At 34.9% G+C, this 19,521-nt stretch overlaps 1 protein-coding gene across 8 annotated transcripts in view; it reads right to left on the minus strand.

Annotated features, from left to right (window-relative positions):
- Window positions 1–10,667: 10,667 nt before the first annotated feature.
- The window catches only part of LOC126693460 (F-box/kelch-repeat protein At3g06240-like), a 37,165-nt gene continuing 28,311 nt past the window's right edge, over window positions 10,668–19,521 (minus strand). For 4 of the 8 annotated variants that reach the window (XM_050389447.1, XM_050389445.1, XM_050389446.1 and 1 more), the window contains one exon: window positions 10,668–11,428. In XM_050389447.1, the coding sequence (XP_050245404.1) occupies window positions 10,889–11,428 (540 nt within the window). In that variant the 3' untranslated portion in view covers window positions 10,668–10,888. Of the gene's footprint in view, window positions 12,090–19,521 lie in introns of all 8 variants that reach the window. The other 4 variants (XM_050389442.1, XM_050389443.1, XM_050389444.1 and 1 more) reach the window with 3 other exon arrangements.

Below are 19,521 nucleotides of genomic sequence, written 5' to 3' on the forward strand. Positions count from 1 at the left end.
AAGCTTTTTGTGACTAATGGGTTGTTTGTGACTAGTTGGAGGACATTTTTGAGCTGTGATTGTGTAAAGGGAGGAGAAGAATATCTGGGATTAGATGACTGTAGGCTAAAGATGATGAGTGGTGAGCTTAAGGAGAGCTAAACCACCAACAAAAATGGCAAACGAACCCCAAAGTCTCAGTGGGGGGTGGCTGTCCCTTTGTGGGCTGAGATACTTATGCTTTTATAATGGAGTTTAGAGAAGCATTAATTAACAAGCATCCAAAAAAACGTAGGTCTCATTCAGGGGAGCAGGTTAGCTGAATTAATAACCTGGATTTGGTCTAAAAATGAGAGATTTTCTTTTGGGGCTATTTTGCTTCTTTAGGCAAGGTAGTATTTGGAGTAATCTTGCATTAAATGCTAAGATTGTTGAGATTGTGTTTAGCCAATAGGATTAAGGCAAGTATTAAGGAAAAATCCTAGTGCTGCAACTGAGATATGGACCCTAGGAAGTAGGATTCAACACCCCAAGCCAGGTGTCAAAGTTTAAGCCCACTTTATAGGGTTCCTCTGGAGATCCTTTTATGCCTTTCTAACCACATGTTCCCAATTTTTTCCCCTTTAGGATTCATGGGCTTGGCACATGAATCACATCTTGAACGTTTTTCAACATTTATAGCATCAATTTGTTGAAGTTTGGATAATTTGGTTTCAGCTCCCCTTTTGTTAGAGGAGCAGTTTTGAGAAAGATGATGGAGTCCCTTCATCCTTTTGACTTCAGTTGATATGACAGCTCTTGGGCACTGTTTACGTCAGGTAGAGGGTGGCAAAAAACTGATGGGACAACCCTTAGTCCATTCTTAAAGGCTTGGTTCCCTTGTATGAGTCCCTAGTTGCTTTTTTTGTTAGGAATGAACAAAGGCTGTTTACACACTCTCCTTTGCCTCCTGTTGGTGCTTTTTGGGCTTGCTCACATGGGCTGGGTTGTGTACACATGTTGCCATAGGTTTTCATTCCTCATGGACTTTTATTAGTAAATATTTTTGGGTTTTTCATAAATACTTGCAATGGGCCTTTGGGCAATTAGTTGTAATGTTTGAAACAATAGGACAAGTTTCAAAATACTTTTGTAAATAATATTTACTTTGATGAATTCCATGTTGCAATAATGTTCATGGTTTCTAATAATCGCATCATAACTTAAATGATGATCTTGTGGGTTTGAATGTTTACCATGAGTGTCGAAGGCATATATTATGGATGTCACGATGCAAATGATGTCCATGTATTTCATGGGTTTATAATATGAGAACATAATTTTCAAGATAACTCCCAATGAGTTTTTTTATAAGAAGATTGCCATGGTTTTTTCCATGGTAATATTTTACCATGATATTTTTTTTTTGCCAAGTATTGATAATCTTGGGTTCTTTTTTGACAAAATAGCGCAAATGAAAATTGGGTTTTGATATTGCCAATGAGAATTGGATTTTGATATTACCAATGAGAATTGGGCTAATTGGGTTTTGACATTGCCAATGAGAATTGAGCTTTGATGTTGCCAATGAGAATTAGACTTTGATGTTGCCAATGTGAATTGGGCTTTGATTTTGCCAATGAGAATTGGGCTTTTGGATAGATAAATTGCCATGGGTTTAAATCATGGGCTTTGATTATGGATTTGAATTCCATTTATAAAATTGTTTTGCCATGGACTTGAATCATGGGCTTTTTAAATATTGCCAAACATAAGTATTATTGGGCTTTAAATAGAATAGGATGTGTGTATTTGAAAGTAAATAGGTGATACTTAAATAAAATTAGGTGAAAAAAAAGTACCTTAACAATATATAAAGCACATATCATTCCTTTTTTTAATGAAAACTTCATAAACATTAATATAAACATATACATATACATATACATCTACATTAAATTTTTTATATGCTAAATTGAAATTACACCATCTAACTTTAATTTTAATATCGCTTCAAATGCAATTGAGATTTTTGAATATTATAACAACTAGCTTGTAATCCCATGCATATGCATGAATACACTTAAAGATATACAATAAGATGCATAATATAATTTATATATATATATATATATATATACAATTTAAATACTATTGATAATCATTTTTATATTTTGTTAACTCTTTAAAAATTTTTGTAAGGATATTATTAGGTATAACATGTAAATTGTTCATTTAAAAAAAAAAAAAAATTATTGTGAAGCACCTTTTTTTTTTTACAATTCATTTATTCTAGATTCTTTGGTTTTTATACTTTTTTTTTTTTTTTTTTCACAAAAATATACTAGATTCTATATAGCTACGTTGCTAGAAACTTCAAAAGACTAATCTTCATATTCAGACGATGCATTTACCCCCATCAAGTAGAACCAAATTCTCCATAAAATTAGATGCATAACCAACCCATCTAATATATCTTTTTGATACACGAATGTTTTGATTTAGATTCTTCTCAGGGTCAATCAAATTCAGCTCTGTGTCATTGCCAAATAGAAGTTCACCATTGTCAGTGACGCCCAAAAAATAATGAATCCAATCGATTGGTACAGATTTTCTAGTCCAAGACTCTACCAAACCATATTCCTTCATCACCCATATGTCGCATATGGGGTCTATATCACGAGACAAAACAATAAAAGCCAGCAATCCCTTGAACACTGCAAGACATCCTTGGTATCCACCTAAGGAATCCTGAGGCAACATTATCTTATGGAATCTCTCATCATTGACTTCAAAGGACAAAATGAAACGGCCGTTGTTAGTAGACGCTATAGAGTGAAGTGCTCCATTAAAAAATATAAGCGGTGAAGTATGATAAACATATCCAATGTTGGGTTCGGATGAATCCACCGATATTACAACCTTTCTCCATGAATCCGTACTCAATGTGTAAACCTCGGCCTCAGCCGGTCGATCTGGGCCATCTGGCTCTTCATCAGACTTTTGAGAACACGTAAGTCTGAGAATCTTGAAATCATTGTTTTGAGAATTATAGGCAAGTCCAAGAGTGATCCAACTAAAAAATTCAGTCAGAAGAGCAGGAGCAAGCATCTTAAACTTTCTAATGCTTGGGTTCCAACATATTATAGGATCATCATCATATCTACTTAGGCAGAAGATGCCGTTACAGAAGCAATTGACGAAGTAACCATCCAAAAAGCAAAATGGGTTTTTAAACCTTGAAATCTCAGTCAATATGTGGTCCCTATTCCAAATAAATGCAACCAATTCTTCATTAGATGAAAAGTACTCTGATTTAGATGTATATAGCAGATAATCATTGTGACTATCTTTATTGGATAGTGATTTGGCTTCGTTGAGCTTGAAGTGTGTGGTAATAAATATGCGGCTGGTTATGGTGGAGTTCAAAGATTTTGAAACGCATCTGAATCGGATTAAAGATTTCACTGGCAGCCGAGTCAGTATGTCGAATACGATGTCGTCCGGGACACACTCGGTTGACAATATTAGCTTTTTCGTAGGTTGAGACATCGGTGGTACTTTTGGTTTGGGTTTGCGGCTAAAAGGAAGTTTTTTTTTTTTTTTTTTTTTGAGAAGAAGCGGCTAGTCGGCTGCAAGAAGGCAAAGTAAAAAAAAATACAGCGTTTATATATATACATTCTCCACCTAAAAAGAGTCCAAGTAAAAATCAAATACCTTAAAATTCTTGAACTTTAAGTTAATAGTTAATACTGACACAATATGCATCAAACGTTTTTATTTGTTGGAGGGGAATTTTTTTTCTAAATAACAATAAATATTAAAAAATTTAGTTAATTGTCAAGTTTCAAAACAATATTGAAAACTAGCATTTCGAGTGTCTAAAACTCGAGTTCCAAGATAAAAATCGAGTTTTTAAGTCTCGATCTGTATGTGGATTACGCGAAAGTGGGAAAAAATCAAGCTGAAAATCGAGTTTTAAAGACTTGATTACCACAAATTGAATAAAAACGCCGCTATAGGTCTATAAAACGTCACTATAGGGCTTAAAAACGCCACTATAGGACTCCCTAAACCTATGCTTGCAAAAAAATTTTGCAGAAAAACGCCGCTATAGGGCTTTAAAACGTCACTGTAAGACTTAAAAACGCCACTATAGGGGAAATTTTTTTTTGCATGAAACTCGAGTTTTAAAGACTCGAGATCTACGTGGCATTTTCACGCTCGCTACGCGAGTCTTTTGAACTAAAGTTCTAATAGGATCTCGAGTTTCTAAAACTCGAGATGCTATTTTCCTTTATTGTTTCAAACGTTGTCTAACTAACTATATACAATCCTTTTGCACTACTATTTTGCACATTACCTCGTTGGAGGGGATATATACGGTTTTTAGGATAGGTTTACAATGCCATGATACTACTAAATTCTATTAGCTCACAGTTCTAAGCTTATCATACTCCTTTGTAATATATACTATAATTTTAGCAATAAATTTTCTAATTTTTATTAAAAATACAACCGGGCTAGAGAAATATAATAAAATTTTTTTTTATCTAAAAATTTCCTGTGATAATTTAAATCTCTTTCAAGTATAGTGGTTGTATGGCATCAACCAACTAAATTTAATTATTTTTAAAAATGAAATTTAATGAATTTTCTGCAATTTGATATAGTCACTTGGTGCAACCACGGCTTTTAAGCCCCATTTTTATTATATAATAAGTGTGTATATATATATATATATAGGGGGAAAATAACAACATTAACTAACAAAATAAGATCCTTTATTTCGCTAAGATTCCTCCTACACTCTTAATAACAATTTAACAAAAATCTTAACCAAATAAGATTTATTGTTCATTGCTTCTTGCGGATCTAAAAATTTTTATTTTTTGTACTTCAAATTTACAACACCAAACAACTAATATAACCCCAATGTACTTACATAACGCTAATTCAACCAAATTCCTAAGCACAAACAATACAACATATCAAATGAAAATACTTCCTCAATATGAAAATACATTTTAGCATATAAACCTTTGCAATACCTAAAACTATTCCTCACCTATGTCAAAAAAATTTCTATGTACTTGAGATGATAGAGAGATGATAGAGAGATGATCGCTTGAGAGATAACATCGAATCCAGGGATGTATATAGCTATGGAGCTGTGAGAAACACTGAAGTTAAGGGGACCAGAAACATTGATTCTGACAAAACTTGTTTTGGATATAACGTTAGTGAAACATGATTTTCTTAAAATCGAGTTCACTTTAAAAAAAAGTCCCAATATAATTTGATACTTTTAAAATTGAGTTACAGACATGACAAAAAAATTTCATAGAATATTTTTTCAAATTCCCATGAAACTGGATCTTAAGAATATTGAGTACAGCATTGAAAAAATTTCTAAGGAACTCGAGTTCCAACTGGATTTATTTATTTATTTATTTTATTGGGAAAAGCCACGGATGCTCGTCTAGCTTGGCAAAAACTTACCTAAAACTCAAAAACATTAAAATTGAGTTACATTGAAGCTCGATTTTTTAAAAATCAAGTTTCAAAATAGGGACACGGTGCTTAATAGTTTGAAAATAGGAATATTGTGCTGGATATTTTAAAAATAAACCCATTTTCCCCGTCTTTTTTATACAAAAATGTTCCAATGCAGCACAAGAATTCTTACTGTTTCAGAGTATGCTAAAGAAGCTAGACCTTGAGGTTTGGACTGTCATCGCTTGGTCTCTACTCTCGATTGGAATGCCCGTAACAAGTTCGATTTTGAAAACATTCAGCTACAACCAAATGCCATCCGTGATGGAGCTATTGTATTTTCTGGAAAAGTACCGGCACTTCACAGCAGCTCAAAAAAAATAAAGACTTATAGCAGAGTCCGTTTTTGTCAAGCGTGTATCTTTTACAGCAACGTCTGTATTGTGTTTAGCTGCTAAGCCTGCTAGGCTCTTTCGTGAGATGTTCACTTTTTCGTCTGCCTATCTGTCACTAGAATCAATGGTATTTAGAAGGCTATTGCTTTTAAACCTTCTAGTTTTCTTCTTAAGCTAGAAGTGGATCTCCTTAGGGATCTTGATCTTGTTCTCAATCAAGAAGAGGAGTTATGGGCTTTGAAGTCTCGGGTTAATTGGTTGGTTCAAGGGGATCGTAATACAGCTTTCTTCCATGTCTCAACTTTGGTTAGGAGGAAAAGGAATCAAATCATGGCTATTAAGAATTTAGTGGGGGAGTGGATCCTTGAGGAGAATGATATTAAAGAGTTTATTAGAAGCGGTTTTAGTGGGATATACACAACATCTCATGAGGCTGTTTCAAGGGATGAGACTAGTTTTGTCTAGTGTCAGGCCAGCCTATCAGATGGGGAGAGGGAGAGCATCAATGAAGAGGTTACTAAAATAGGAATCAAGGCTGCCTTGTGGGCTTTAAAACCATTTAAAGCCCCGGGTCCGGATGGTCTTCATGAGGGCTTTTTCCAAAAATTTTGGCCAATTGTGGGGGACTCTATGATTGAGGAAGTTAAGCAGATTTTTAGGAGTGGGAAAGTGCCTGAGCATCTGAATAAGACTCTTATTGCTTTGATTCCTAAGATCCAAGGTCCGGAGACTTTAGGTAATTACAGACCTATTAGCCTGTGTAATACGGCGTATAAAGTGGTGACCAAGATCATTGTGGCAAGGCTGAGACCTTTTTTGGATAAGCTTATTTCTCCCCTTCAGACGGCTTTTGTCCCGAGTAGAAAGGGTATTGATAATGTCATCATTGCCCAAGAGATAATCCATTCCCTTGGGAAGAAGAAAGGGAAGACGGGGTACATGGCCTTAAAGATTGATTTGGAGAAGACTTATGTCAAGCTTGAGTGGGGTTTTATTCGGAACATGCTTATTAGGATTAACCTTCCCACACAGCTCATAGATGTTATAATGAGTTGTGTGTCGACGGTCTCCACCTCCATTTTGTTTAATGGGGAAGTCTTGGATCCGATTCTTCCTTCTAGAGGGATAAGGTAGGGTGACCCACTCTCCCTGTATCTGTTCATCATTTGCATGGATTTTCTTGGTCAGTTAATAGAAGAAACGTGCAATATGAAGACTTGGCAACCAGTTAAAGCCTCTCAAAGTGGTCCTGAATTCTCTCGTCTCTTCTTTGCGGATGACCTCATCCTTTTTGCTAAGGCAGATTGGGTTAATTGTGCTGCCATTAGAGATGTTCTTGATGATTTTTGTGAGTTATTGGGGCAATCTATGAGTGAAGCTAAGTCGAGGGTGTATTTCTCCCCAAATGTAGACCGTGACACAAGGGAATCTCTTTGTGACATTCTGAGTTTTGCTTCCACTCCTTTCTTGGGGAAGTATCTTGGCTTTTCTCTTAAGCAACCTGGATCTTCTTCTCAGGAGTACAACTTCATCCTTGATAGAGCTAAACAAAAGCTTTCGGGTTGGAAGGCTAACATGCTTTCTCTGGCGGGGCGGAATGTTCTCATTCAAGCCTCTTTAGCTGCTGTTCCTTCGTATGTCATGCAATGTAACTTGTTGCCTGGTAGAATTTTGAATGGATTAGATAGATTGAATCGAAATTTCTTGTGGGGTTCTTCTGAGGCTGCCAAGAAGATTCATTGGGTTGGTTAGGATAAGGTGATAAAGTCTAAGGAGGAAGGGGGGCTTGGGCTGCAATCTGCAAAGGGGAAGAATATAGCTCTCCTTTCTAAGCTTAATTGGAGGTTCCATACTGAGAAGAAGGCCCTTTGGGCTAGAGTTTTGAATATGAAGTATTGTAATTCGAGAAGAAGAGTTGCTACCAATGCTAATAGGCTTCCTTGTTCTCACATTTGGGCTGCGATGAAAAAAGGTATGGACACTTTCAATAAGGGTAGCAGATGGTTGGTTGGTAGGGATAGTGGGCTTAATGTGTGGCAAAGCAATTGGACTAATGGAGGATCTCTTAGAGGCTTGATTCAGGGTCCTATCACGAGGGAGGCTAGTCAGCTAGAAGTGAAAGACTTTATGTTAGACACTGGTTTGGATTGGGGGAAGATTCCTTTTGATCTTCCTATTGAGGTTTGAAGGTTGATTCAAGCAACCCCAGTGACTTTGTTGAGAAGAGGTGTTGATAAGTTGGCTTGGTCGGGATCTCCTAAAGGCACCTTTGATTTGAAGAGTGCTTATAGGATTGCCATGGGGGATGAAGGGATAGATCTTTTCCCAGCTCATTGGATTTGGAAAGTGAATACTCTTCCAAGGATTAGAACTTTTCTTTGGAAGTGTGCCCATAATAGCATTGGAGTTAAGGTTTTCCTTGAGAGGAGAGGTGTTAGTCATGATACTACTTGCCCTTTATTCCAGGAAGGAGTTGAAAGCATTTTACATGCCTTGAGAGATTGCCCTCTTTTAAGAGGCCTGTGGAACCAGTTGGGGATTTTACCTTCTAATCAAGCCTTTTGGAGTAGCAACCTTTAGGATTGGATGATGTTAAATAGTAAATTTAAGCACAGTTTAGGTGCTAACCACCCTCCTTGGAATGTTGTTTTTCCTTTTGCTATGTGGAATGTCTGGAAGAGTAGAAACAATGTGGTCTTCAATGGTAAAAGTAGGAATTCGAAGCTTGATTTGGTGATTATAAACTAAGCAGTGGAATTTTTTCATTGCCTTTCCTCTCCAAGGCTAATGACTCGGAAAATTTTAAGGAGGATTAGGTGGGAGAAGCCAGTTCAAGGTTGGTGGAAGCTTAACACAGATGGCTCTTATTGTGGTAACACTAGTATGGCAGGTTGTGGAGGGGTGATTAGAGATGATGCAGGTAGGTGGATTATGGGGTTTAGTAGGAGTATTGGCATGACCAACAACTTTGCCGCTGAGCTATGGGGTTTAAGGGAGGGTCTTCTTTTATGCAGCAACCTTAACATTAATGCTCTTGAAGTTGAACTTGATGCCAAGGCTATTGTGGATGCTTTGGATAATCCTTCTTATGTGAATAATGTCATATCGCCTCTATTGGATGATTGCAAACTTTTGATTTCGCGCATTCCGCAATTTTGTATTCAACATTGCTTCCGTCAGGCGAATAGGTGTGCGGATAGTCTTGCTAGATTAAGCTATTGTCTAGATGCTGATTTTTCTACTTTTGATAGTCCGCCTGTGGACCTTTTAGATGTTTTTGAGGATGACCTCAATGGGGTGTTTTGTAATAGAATCTGTTCTGATTGTATTGTTGCTGCTTAGTTTGTAATGAAGCTTTTTTAACCAAAAAAAAAAAAAAAAAGATCAGTTTTTGTATACTTAGCTTTCTATCTTTTAACTTAAAAAAAAAAAAAAAAAAAAAAAAAAAAAAAAAAAAAACCTAAAATTTTGGAATTTTATTTTGGCCTGAAATTTTTTTAAAAATATAGGAATTTAAAATTGAGTGCTTATACTCAGTTGACCAGATTCTTTAAACCTTTCTAAGACTTAATAAAGTGTGAGTGAGGGTGTTTTGTGACAAAAAAAAATTATTAAACCCTGGCAAGAAAAACACTTAAACTAGATTATTTATTTTACACTCCATTTCAATAAAATATTATTTCTTTACCAATTTTTATTACTCTCCCAAATCATTTCTCCCTCCCTCGGTGTATATGAGTAAAGAAGTAAAAATGTAATCCCAAATTAAAAACTAAACATTCAAATAGTAAAATTTGGGATTAAGGACTAAAAGCTAAAGCAATGCTCATGACGTTTTTGTCACCAGCACAAAAATGAAACAAATATTATGTTTGCTAAGCATATATTTGTGTCCATGACATTGCCATGTCAAAACAAATATAATAACATCTTTGTTTTAAACAGAAGCTTCATATGCTAACAATTCTTCAGCAGCTTTCCAATGACAACATAAAACACTCACCACAAAAGGGTCATTTTTTATAATTTACATCATTTATGTCAAAACTGTAACCAAAATTATTCCTAAGCTTGAGGTTGAAATGCCTGTCTAAATCCCTAGGGCAGGAGTAACATATTAGCAAACTTAACTACCAAATCATTCAACTAGGAAAAAAATGTTACAATCAAGAAGCAAGAGAGTACATCAATTTATCAATGACTTAACCATTGAAACAGAGGCAGAAAAATAGAATCACTTGTAATATTTTAAGTTTGCACATTATCCTTGCACAGACCAGAAACAATCAGATTTATAACTTAATGCTTTTAAAAAGAGCTAAAAGATTAATGGCATTGAAAAATCATAGATTTGAGTCAAAAATTTGACTTTGACTTCTGCTGTATTCAAAAGTAAAGAGTATTCAGTCATACCAAGTTCTCCATATCACTAGCCCACTTATCAACAATCTCACTAAACCCAGCCATCTTATATCATACAAAATCATATATTTCAATAATTCCATGATTTCCAGCATACTCTAACTAATTGAAGCAGTTGAAACATATTTTATAAAAAAGCATAAGATCAATCAACTATGGCTGCAAAGAATATAAAGCCTTCTATATGATATCGGGAGATATAAAATCAGCCTTATTTATTGCTTACCACCAATAAATCAACTTTCTGCACGCAGAAATTAAGCCCCTATTTTTTTGGTGGGGACTGAAAGCAAAGAGATTTAGCTCATCAAATTTTTCATGAGGGCAATCAGATGCGATAAGATTATGTTGGCTAAGCATGTATGCAGCACCATGACATTGCCATCTTTGAGGATGTGAACAATGTTATTGACACGAATATCAATTCGGCATAATAGCCATAATCTCCTTTAAACACAATTCTTAATAAATTAGTACCTCTAATGCTCATGTCATAAAAAATAAGGGGGAAGAAAGAAACAGCATAATTAGAGCTCGGATTCAAATTGCATATTTGATACCAAAATACTTGCCATTGAACTTCACAAAAATAGCCACCTTGCTAGAACCTCAACAGACTAATCTTCGTATTCAGATGACACATTTACCCCATCAAGTAGAACCAAACTCTCTATGGAATTGGCTGCGTAACCAGCCCATCTAATATTTGATTCCATTATAAGACTGTTCTGAAGTAGATTCTCAGGGTCAATTGATATCAGCTCCATGCAAATCGTAATTAGCAATTCACCATTGTCTGTACAGCCATGGAAATGATGAAACCAATCCATTGGTACACATTTTCTGGTCCAAGACTCTGCCACGCCATACTCCTTCATCACCCATAAGTGGCACATAATGCCCCCAGTAGCTCGATGGTTAGAGATAATAATATAAGCGAGCGATCCCTTGAACACTGTAAGATATGATTGGTATAAATCTAATAAATCCAGAGGCAGCATTATCTTATGGAATCTCTCATCATTAATGTCAAAGGACAAAATGAAACTGCAGTGTTTATTAGCTGCTATACAGTGCAGTGCTCCATTAAAAAATATATATGGTGAATGATGAGAAAGACGTCCAGCGTTGGGGTCGGACAACTCCGCCGACACTACCTTCCTCCACGAATCCGTACTCAATGTGTAAACCTCAGCCTCAGTCGGTGGATCTGGCTCTCCAAGAGACCCTGGGGAACTCACAAGTCTAAGAATCTTGAAATCATTCATTTGAGAATGATAAGCAAGTCCAAGGGTGGCACTATCAAAAGGGTCAGTCAAAAGAGCAGGAGCAAGCATCTTAAACTTTCTAATGCTTGGGTTCCACAAATATATCATATGATCACCATTGTTTTCGTCAAACCTATCGAGGCAGAAGATGCCATTACAGAAGCAATTCATGAAGGCATCACAAATGGGAAAGGGGGTTATAAACCTGGAAATCTCAGTCACTGTGCGGTCCCTATTGTAAACAAGTGTACGCAATTCTTCGTGAAAAGAATAGCCCTCTGTTACAGGTGAATATAGCAGATAACCATTGTGACTATTTTTATTGGATAATGATTTGGCTTCGTTGAGCTTGAAGTGTGTGGCAATGAAAATGGGGTTTGTGATTGTAGAGTACCATGATTTAGAAACGCACCTGAATCGGATTAAGGATTTCACTGGTAGCCGAGTCAGTATGTCGAATACGATGTCGTCGTCCAGAACACGCTCGGTCAACAATCTTAGCTTTTCCGTAGGTCGAGACATCGGTGGCACTTTTGGACCTTTGGTATAGGTTTGCGGCTGCAAGAAGGTAAAGTAAAAGAGGAGCCAAGTTAACAGACTATTTTCAGCGTGTTTGGTTCAAAATGAAAATGCTTCCTTTTTAATTTTCACATGTTTGGAAATGGAAAGACTGAGGGAAGAGAAAAAGTAAAGAATATAATATATTTAATTTAGATATATATATATTTTTTCCTTGAATACTCCAAATAAAAATTGAAATTTTAAAAGTCATCAGTGGTGACCTCCAAAAATTGCAGCATTTTTACTTGTCTTTCTCCTCATTTCTACCCATTTAGGGTTGATGAGAAAAGTGGGCCCTAGTGGATAATAACTCCCTCTATTTTCTCATTACATATATATACAAAATCCTCCGCCACCCATACCCATAGATCAACCGCCACAGCCCACAACCATCGACTACCCCCACAAAATCAACCACTGCTACCAAAAAAAAAAAAAGAAGCTCAAACAAACATTAACCCACCAGCTTCAACCCCTACACCCAAAAAAAAAAACACCACAACATCAACCACCATAACTTGATCTGAGATCATCCCAAATCTCACACCCACAACCCGATCAACCCACCACCTTCAACCAAAATCAGCGAACCACCATTAGAAACACTGCCACAACCACCCAAAGAGAGAGGTGTGGACCGAGGAGAGATTAGCAGCACTAGGCAAGATAGGCGGGCAGCGGCTCCAGGTGAGATCGGTGGCACGGCAGCGGATTGAAGTCGATGAAGTAGAGTGAGTACAAGAGAGGAAGAGAGTGAGAGAAAAAAAAATGAAAGTGAGAAAGAAATAGGGAGCAATGGGAGAAATGGAGACCAGAGAGGAGAGAGAGAGCTGTGTTGCAGAGAGAGAGAGAGAGAGAGAGAGACGTGTTTGGTCCAAAGAGAAAAGCAAATAAAATAAACAAAAGTAATTTTGGCATTGCAATTCTTACCGTCTCATATTTGAGACGGTACTGTAGCGGTGTGCCAAAATATTTAGGATTTGAAATACCTGATAAGGATTGATTTTTGGTGTTTGGTGTGCCAAATGCCAAATATTTGGCATTTGACACACCTAATGGTAATGTTCTTATAATAATGCCAACAAAAAAGGGAAATTGTCATGTTAGCACAACTTTTTTTTTTCCTCTCCATTTTCAAACAAAACTTAAATTTTTTTTATTGTTTGAGGTGTCACCAATCACTTAAAACAATCTAAACATTCATTTATTTGATATTTGAAGTTTATAAATCACATTTATTATCATATTAGTAAAAATTTTATAGCATGTTTAGTATTTTACAAAAAATTAAAAAAAGAAAAAAAAGGATGAAAATTGGTGTAACTACTAGTATAAAACAAATTTTAATATAATTAGAGCACTCTACAAATATTTTACTAAACGAAATTACCATCGTGCACCCTTGGTGCACTGGTCTCCATAAGTATAAATACTTGTAGGGTGTGAAGTGTGGGGGCAAGGGTCAAGGTTCAAATCTCTAGAAGTAAGTTTCACACATATATACACTTAAATTTCATCAGTCTCAATAATTTATACTTAAATTTTATTTATGAAATATATAGCTCAGTATACTTATTGAGATATCAACATGCCAAATAATTGTATTTTTTATTCATCTTTTGACTCACTTCTCTCTGCCACTTGGATTAACTGATGTTCGTATGGATAAATTGATGTTGGCAACCTTTGGATTGGCAAACGATGGAGATCAGTGATGCTCTTGACGCTATTGTTGTCAAGCGATAGCAAGAAGGGTCTTTTTGTTGTTGAAGGTGCTTTGCAAAGGAGATGGTGGTGTTGCTATGAAAGGAAAGGTGTTTAAGAGAAAAACAAATATTAATATATTTAGAGATCAAACTAAAATTTAAATAAAATAGAGAAATTAATATTAAGTCTGATGTAAGTGTATGTGACTTTGAGTTTGTTAAAAGAGAAAAAGTGAAAATTTTATTTTCTAGACCGAATAATTTGACTAAAATTGTGTTAAGACTGATGTGAATGCTCTAACAATACGATTGTGCCAAGAGTATTGATGGCCATATATATATATATATATATGACCATCGATACTCCTCCAACTATTGAATTAAAAAATTAATGTTTTAATTAATATTTTTTTTAAATCTTGTAAAGTAATTTTTTTTTACCATTTATAATGTATGATTGTATTTTTATTTTAAAATAGAAAATATTTTAAATTTTGTTTCAAAATTTTATTTGAAATAGTAATTTAAACTTTTTTTACTTTGGTAATAGGACTTCATATAGATTAGAATATGAGAATTAAATATCTTGGTTGAAAACACCAAAAATTCAGTTAAGCTACATGACTCTTGATATGCATAATAATTTTAGCTTACCAATGATATGATGAAGACTCTAATAACTAATATATTTACACTATAAGAAATAAAGATGCAGTTTTACAAGTTTTTCTAATTTGAATTGTACATAATCAATTGTAAAAAAGGATTATCTTTATTTGTCATTCTAAGGATCCTTACTAGTAATTTCATACTAAATTGTGTAGAATTCTATGAATTTACAAAGGAAAAAATTATTATAAGTCTCCCAACCTAATATGGCAATCAGGAATTTGTTTGGCCATTGAAATAGAGTTTCAACGAAAGAAACTCTGTTCCTATTTGGTCTGGTAGGTTAAAGGAGAAGGAGGAAGTCTCTCAATCTCTTTTTATTATTATTATTATTTTTATTATCTTAACTTATTTTTAGGGATGCTATTGTGCTTTTAGTAATGCTGGTCCTATCAAAAGCTTCGAGCTCAAAATATGCCTTCAACAGATAGTAATACAAAGAAACTCAATTTCAGCCTCATAACAAGGAACTTCAGAGAAATGCTATGGACAAATATCTCTATCTCACTATTGTATAGCACAAATCATACTATCCATCCGTAGAACTTTGGAATCTTATTAAAAAGAAATTTATAAGCTTCACAAGCAATTGGATCTAGTTAGATTAGTCAACAAATAAAAAAAAAGGTAATTGGATCTATTTAGATGCCCAACCTTCTCATTCAAAATATTTATCTTGCAGTTCAAAGATATACATATAACTCTGGAGCAAGCAATAAGATGGAATGGTATAAGAAAGAAACACTAGAGTAATTAGCTTTAATATTTTCTTTGATACAAGAAAACTTGAGTAAGGACATCAGCGGCCACACATAAAACAACAAACAAATGATTAGTTTCAAAATTTTGGGTTAGACTATGGATCCTCGACAGATTAGTTAAAGTTGACCGCATATCATACTATGTCCAAATGATTGTCACTGGTGTTTTGAATTTATATAATCATCTCTCTTCTAGTGAAGCATAAAACTATTCTATGAAAGTTATATAACACATTTAAAACAAACTTTACGTAACTAAGCAAAACAATATAAAACATGCAAAAGCCTTATAAATTGCAAGCTTGTAAATTTGCCGCATCTACATCAGTTAATGCTGCACATAAAAGAACTCCAACTTAAAACAGGATAAAATGCAGCCACAAGATAATTCACACGAGCAGTTAACATATTCTTTTATCGATAATAACTAATAACTTATACACACACTTGCTTTTAACTGAAATCATGACCTCAAGACACAATTTCTGTTAAAACAAGTCTGTGTGATAACCAATGCTCTTCTTTAATTCCAAGAAGGATTTATCTTATCTCATTATACATATTAATGTATCCCAAACCAAAAGTGCTTAACATACAAATAGCAAGTTAGAAATAGAAGTTTGAAGTGCTGGGTAGCATGGTAGCCTTGGACAGAGCAGCAACAATCAGTGGCTAGTAGCCTACTAGGCAAACTAATAAATGTATCTAGTCAAAAAAATCGACTAGGACTTCTACTGTATACAACATTAAGGCAGTTCCACACATTCCTAATTGTTCATGTTGCTGTGTCCACTTATCAATTATCTAACTAATCCCAGCCATCTTATATCAAACAGAATCATATATTTCAATAATTTGGATGTTATATTGAAAAGGATTGTTTGTGCTGCCTTGGTTTGAGCAAGTACAAGTCTGTCGCCCGCCCCTACTATATCTCTCTCTTTCTCTCTCCACCAAAAACCACCGGCAGCTCCACCAAGAGATCCCTATGCCACTAATAGGCCCACCCACAATGGTACACTCCCCTCTTTAATCATTAGTCTATTTCGTTGATTCTTTAACCACTGTATCTCTTTGTTTATGCTAACTAAACAAACCTCAGTATGGACTTAAACTAGTAGATATCTACAGTGAGATTGCCATAGATCCACTAACTGTTTAAAATCGATCTTTTTCAATAGCCACTGACCCACTACTTTCTTTAGGTATAACACTAAAGCTCTTCAGTTTCCAAGATTTTTTTTTTTTTTAAAAAAAAAAAAAAAAATTCCGTATGTGAGATTTGATTTTTTCCCCTCTTTATTTGGTTGCATGACAAGAACAAGGCATGGCAAGTTGCCCTGACTAGTGAGGCGAGTTCGGGGAAAAATCACTAGACTACAGATGGGGGGGGGGGGGGGGGGGCATTATCCAGCCCCACCCTGCCCCGCCATGTTGCCATCCCATTGTCGGTCACAGAACTTAATATTGAAAATTTAACAATTAATTTATTTACCATACTAGAAATAAAGATGCATTTTTTCTAATTTGTACATAATCCAATTATGAATAAAAGAATTATCTCTATTTGTAATGCTAAGGATCCTCACTAGTAATTTCGTACTAAATTGTATAGAATTCTATGGATCTACAATAATAACACCAACAACAGTTAACAAAGCTTTAGTCCCAAAATTTTGGGGTCAACTATGGATCTTCAATAGATTATATAATTATTTGAAGCAAGTATCCAACCTTTTATGGCAATTGGAAGTTGTTTGGCCATTGAAATGGAGTTTCAATGAAAAATCCTCTGTTCCTAATTGGTCTGGCATTTTAGAGGAGAAGGAGAAAGTCCCCCACTCTCCCTCCTTGCATGGAAGAGTATGACAAAGACACACTAGAGTAATTGGCTTCAATATATTATGTGAATGTGATACAAGTTAAACTTGTGTAAGGACATCAGCAGTCACACATACTATGTCAAAATTATTGACACTGGTGTTTCGAAGTTGTATAATTATCTCTCTTCTAGTGAAACATAAAACTATTATATCAAAGTTATGTAACACTTTCAAGACAAACTTTATGTAACTAAGCAAAACAATGTAACATGCAAAAGCCTTCTTAAGTAGTAAGCTTGTAATTGTGTCGCATCTACATCAATTAACACATCACATAAAAGAACTATAACTTAAACCAGGATACAATCCAGCCAAAAGATAATTCATACTAGCAGTTAGCATATTCTAACATTTTAAGCAAGTAGGTCTTATCTGATTATTGCTGTCATTTACCAAAATCCGAACATATCAAGGCTGGCTAGCCTTTTTTTTTTTTTTTACTACTCCGGTATTTTTGACTAATGGATAAGATTTAGGTATACTTACTTACATCGATAAATAAGCAGCCGTATCTTGTAAGTCATGTAATTGAACTCTATTATAAGCTTGGCACGAAAGGGTCTCCCTGAATTTCTAGGTCGGGAGTAACAGCTTAAGAAAATTATACTACCCTATCATTCAATCTGGTAAAAGGGTTCAATAGAAGAAAGTGCATCAAATTGTTATTATTATCTGGAACTTTGAAACAGAGGCAAAAAACAATGACTAATCAATTGCATTTGGAAACATTCACTTGCATAGTAGTTTTGGAAAGAGCCGCAACAATCAGTGGCTAGTAGGCAAATTAAACAAAACATATAGTATTTAGTAAAAAATTTGACTATGACTTCTACTGTATACAAAATTAAAGCAGTTCAGGCATCCCTAATTGTCCATATCGCTAAGCACACTTATCAATTATCTCATTAAGCCCAGCCATCTTTTACCATACAAAATCATATATTTCAATAATTTCATGATGTTTAGCAAACCTTAACATTTTCAAACAGTAGAAAGTTCAGTAGCCCTGTTTTTATTTTTTCTTGTTAAAAAAGAAAATTTGAAGACTTAGAGATTAAGCTGATCTAATTGTTAATGTCTCTAGGGTATACCTATGAGAAAAGATTATATTGGCTAGGCATGTACTGCACCATGGCATTTCCATGTTTGTAGTATAATGGCAGGATCAGTAAATCAACCTCACATCTCATACAAAATGAAAATATTCATGCTTTCTTTTGGGACTAATGGCTTAAAGCTGAAGCAAATCTTGCTCGATACATTTTTGACACTAGAACAAATTTTAAGCAACATTTTTAAGCACCTATTCTTTACCATGACATTGCCATGTCAAATAATATGCATAATCCTTATACAATAGCCGTCAGTTAAATAAATAATAGCCATAAGCTCTTAAGGATTTGCCTTTCTCTTGTTCGACAAAGATAAATGTGGCATTCCATGTCACAGCCATACTTTCATGTCTGCAGCAGGAAGGAAGAAAGCCGACATAATAAAAACTTTGTTTTAAACAAAAGCCTCATAATCCCATCCATCATATATCATACCAAATCATATATTTGATGAATTTCATCAAATCATAACAATTTCAAGCAGTTAAAAACATCTTTAAAAAAACCACATAATCAATTAAATATTTGTGCAAGGAATCAAAAGCCTTCTATTTGATATAGTGAAATATAAATTTGACTTATTCATTACTTACAACCTAAATATAAACTTTCTGCTTCCTGTGCAGATTGCACAAGTTCAGCCTCTTTTTTTTTAGGGACTAAAGTCAAAGAGAAGCTCATCAAATTGTCCATGTTGTCACATGGGCAATAAAATAAGATAAGATTATGTTGGCTAGGTATGTATGACATTTCTATCTTTGAGGCTGTGCACAATGTTATTGACCCTAGTATCAGTTGGGATATAATAGCCACAATTCCCATTAGGATTTTTTTACTCCTTAATAAATTAATAACTCTAATGTTCATGTGTTCAACAATAAGAGGGGGAAAAAATAAAGAGAGCATAATAAGGGCTCAATTTAGTAGTCAAATTCCATATTTGATACCACAAATACCTGTCAACATGAACTTCACCAAAATAGTCACCTTTCAGAAAATTCAACAAACTAATCTTTGTATTCAGATACACTATTACCCTCATCAAGTAAAACCAAACTCTCCATAGAATTAGCAGTGTAATCCGCCCAACGTGCATCTTCAATAGCAAAAATGTTCTGATGATTCTCAGGGTCAAATGAAACTAGCCCATTAACATTCTTCATTAGAATTTCACCATTGTCAGTGCAACCGTTGCAGCTATAGAAGGAATTCAATGTTATACATTTTTTAGTCCAAGTCCAAGACTCAGCCACACCATACTCCATCTCCCATATAAGGCATATGTAACCC

The sequence above is a fragment of the Quercus robur genome, chromosome 7, assembly GCF_932294415.1.
Source record: "Quercus robur chromosome 7, dhQueRobu3.1, whole genome shotgun sequence".
NCBI classification, from domain to species: domain Eukaryota; kingdom Viridiplantae; phylum Streptophyta; class Magnoliopsida; order Fagales; family Fagaceae; genus Quercus; species Quercus robur.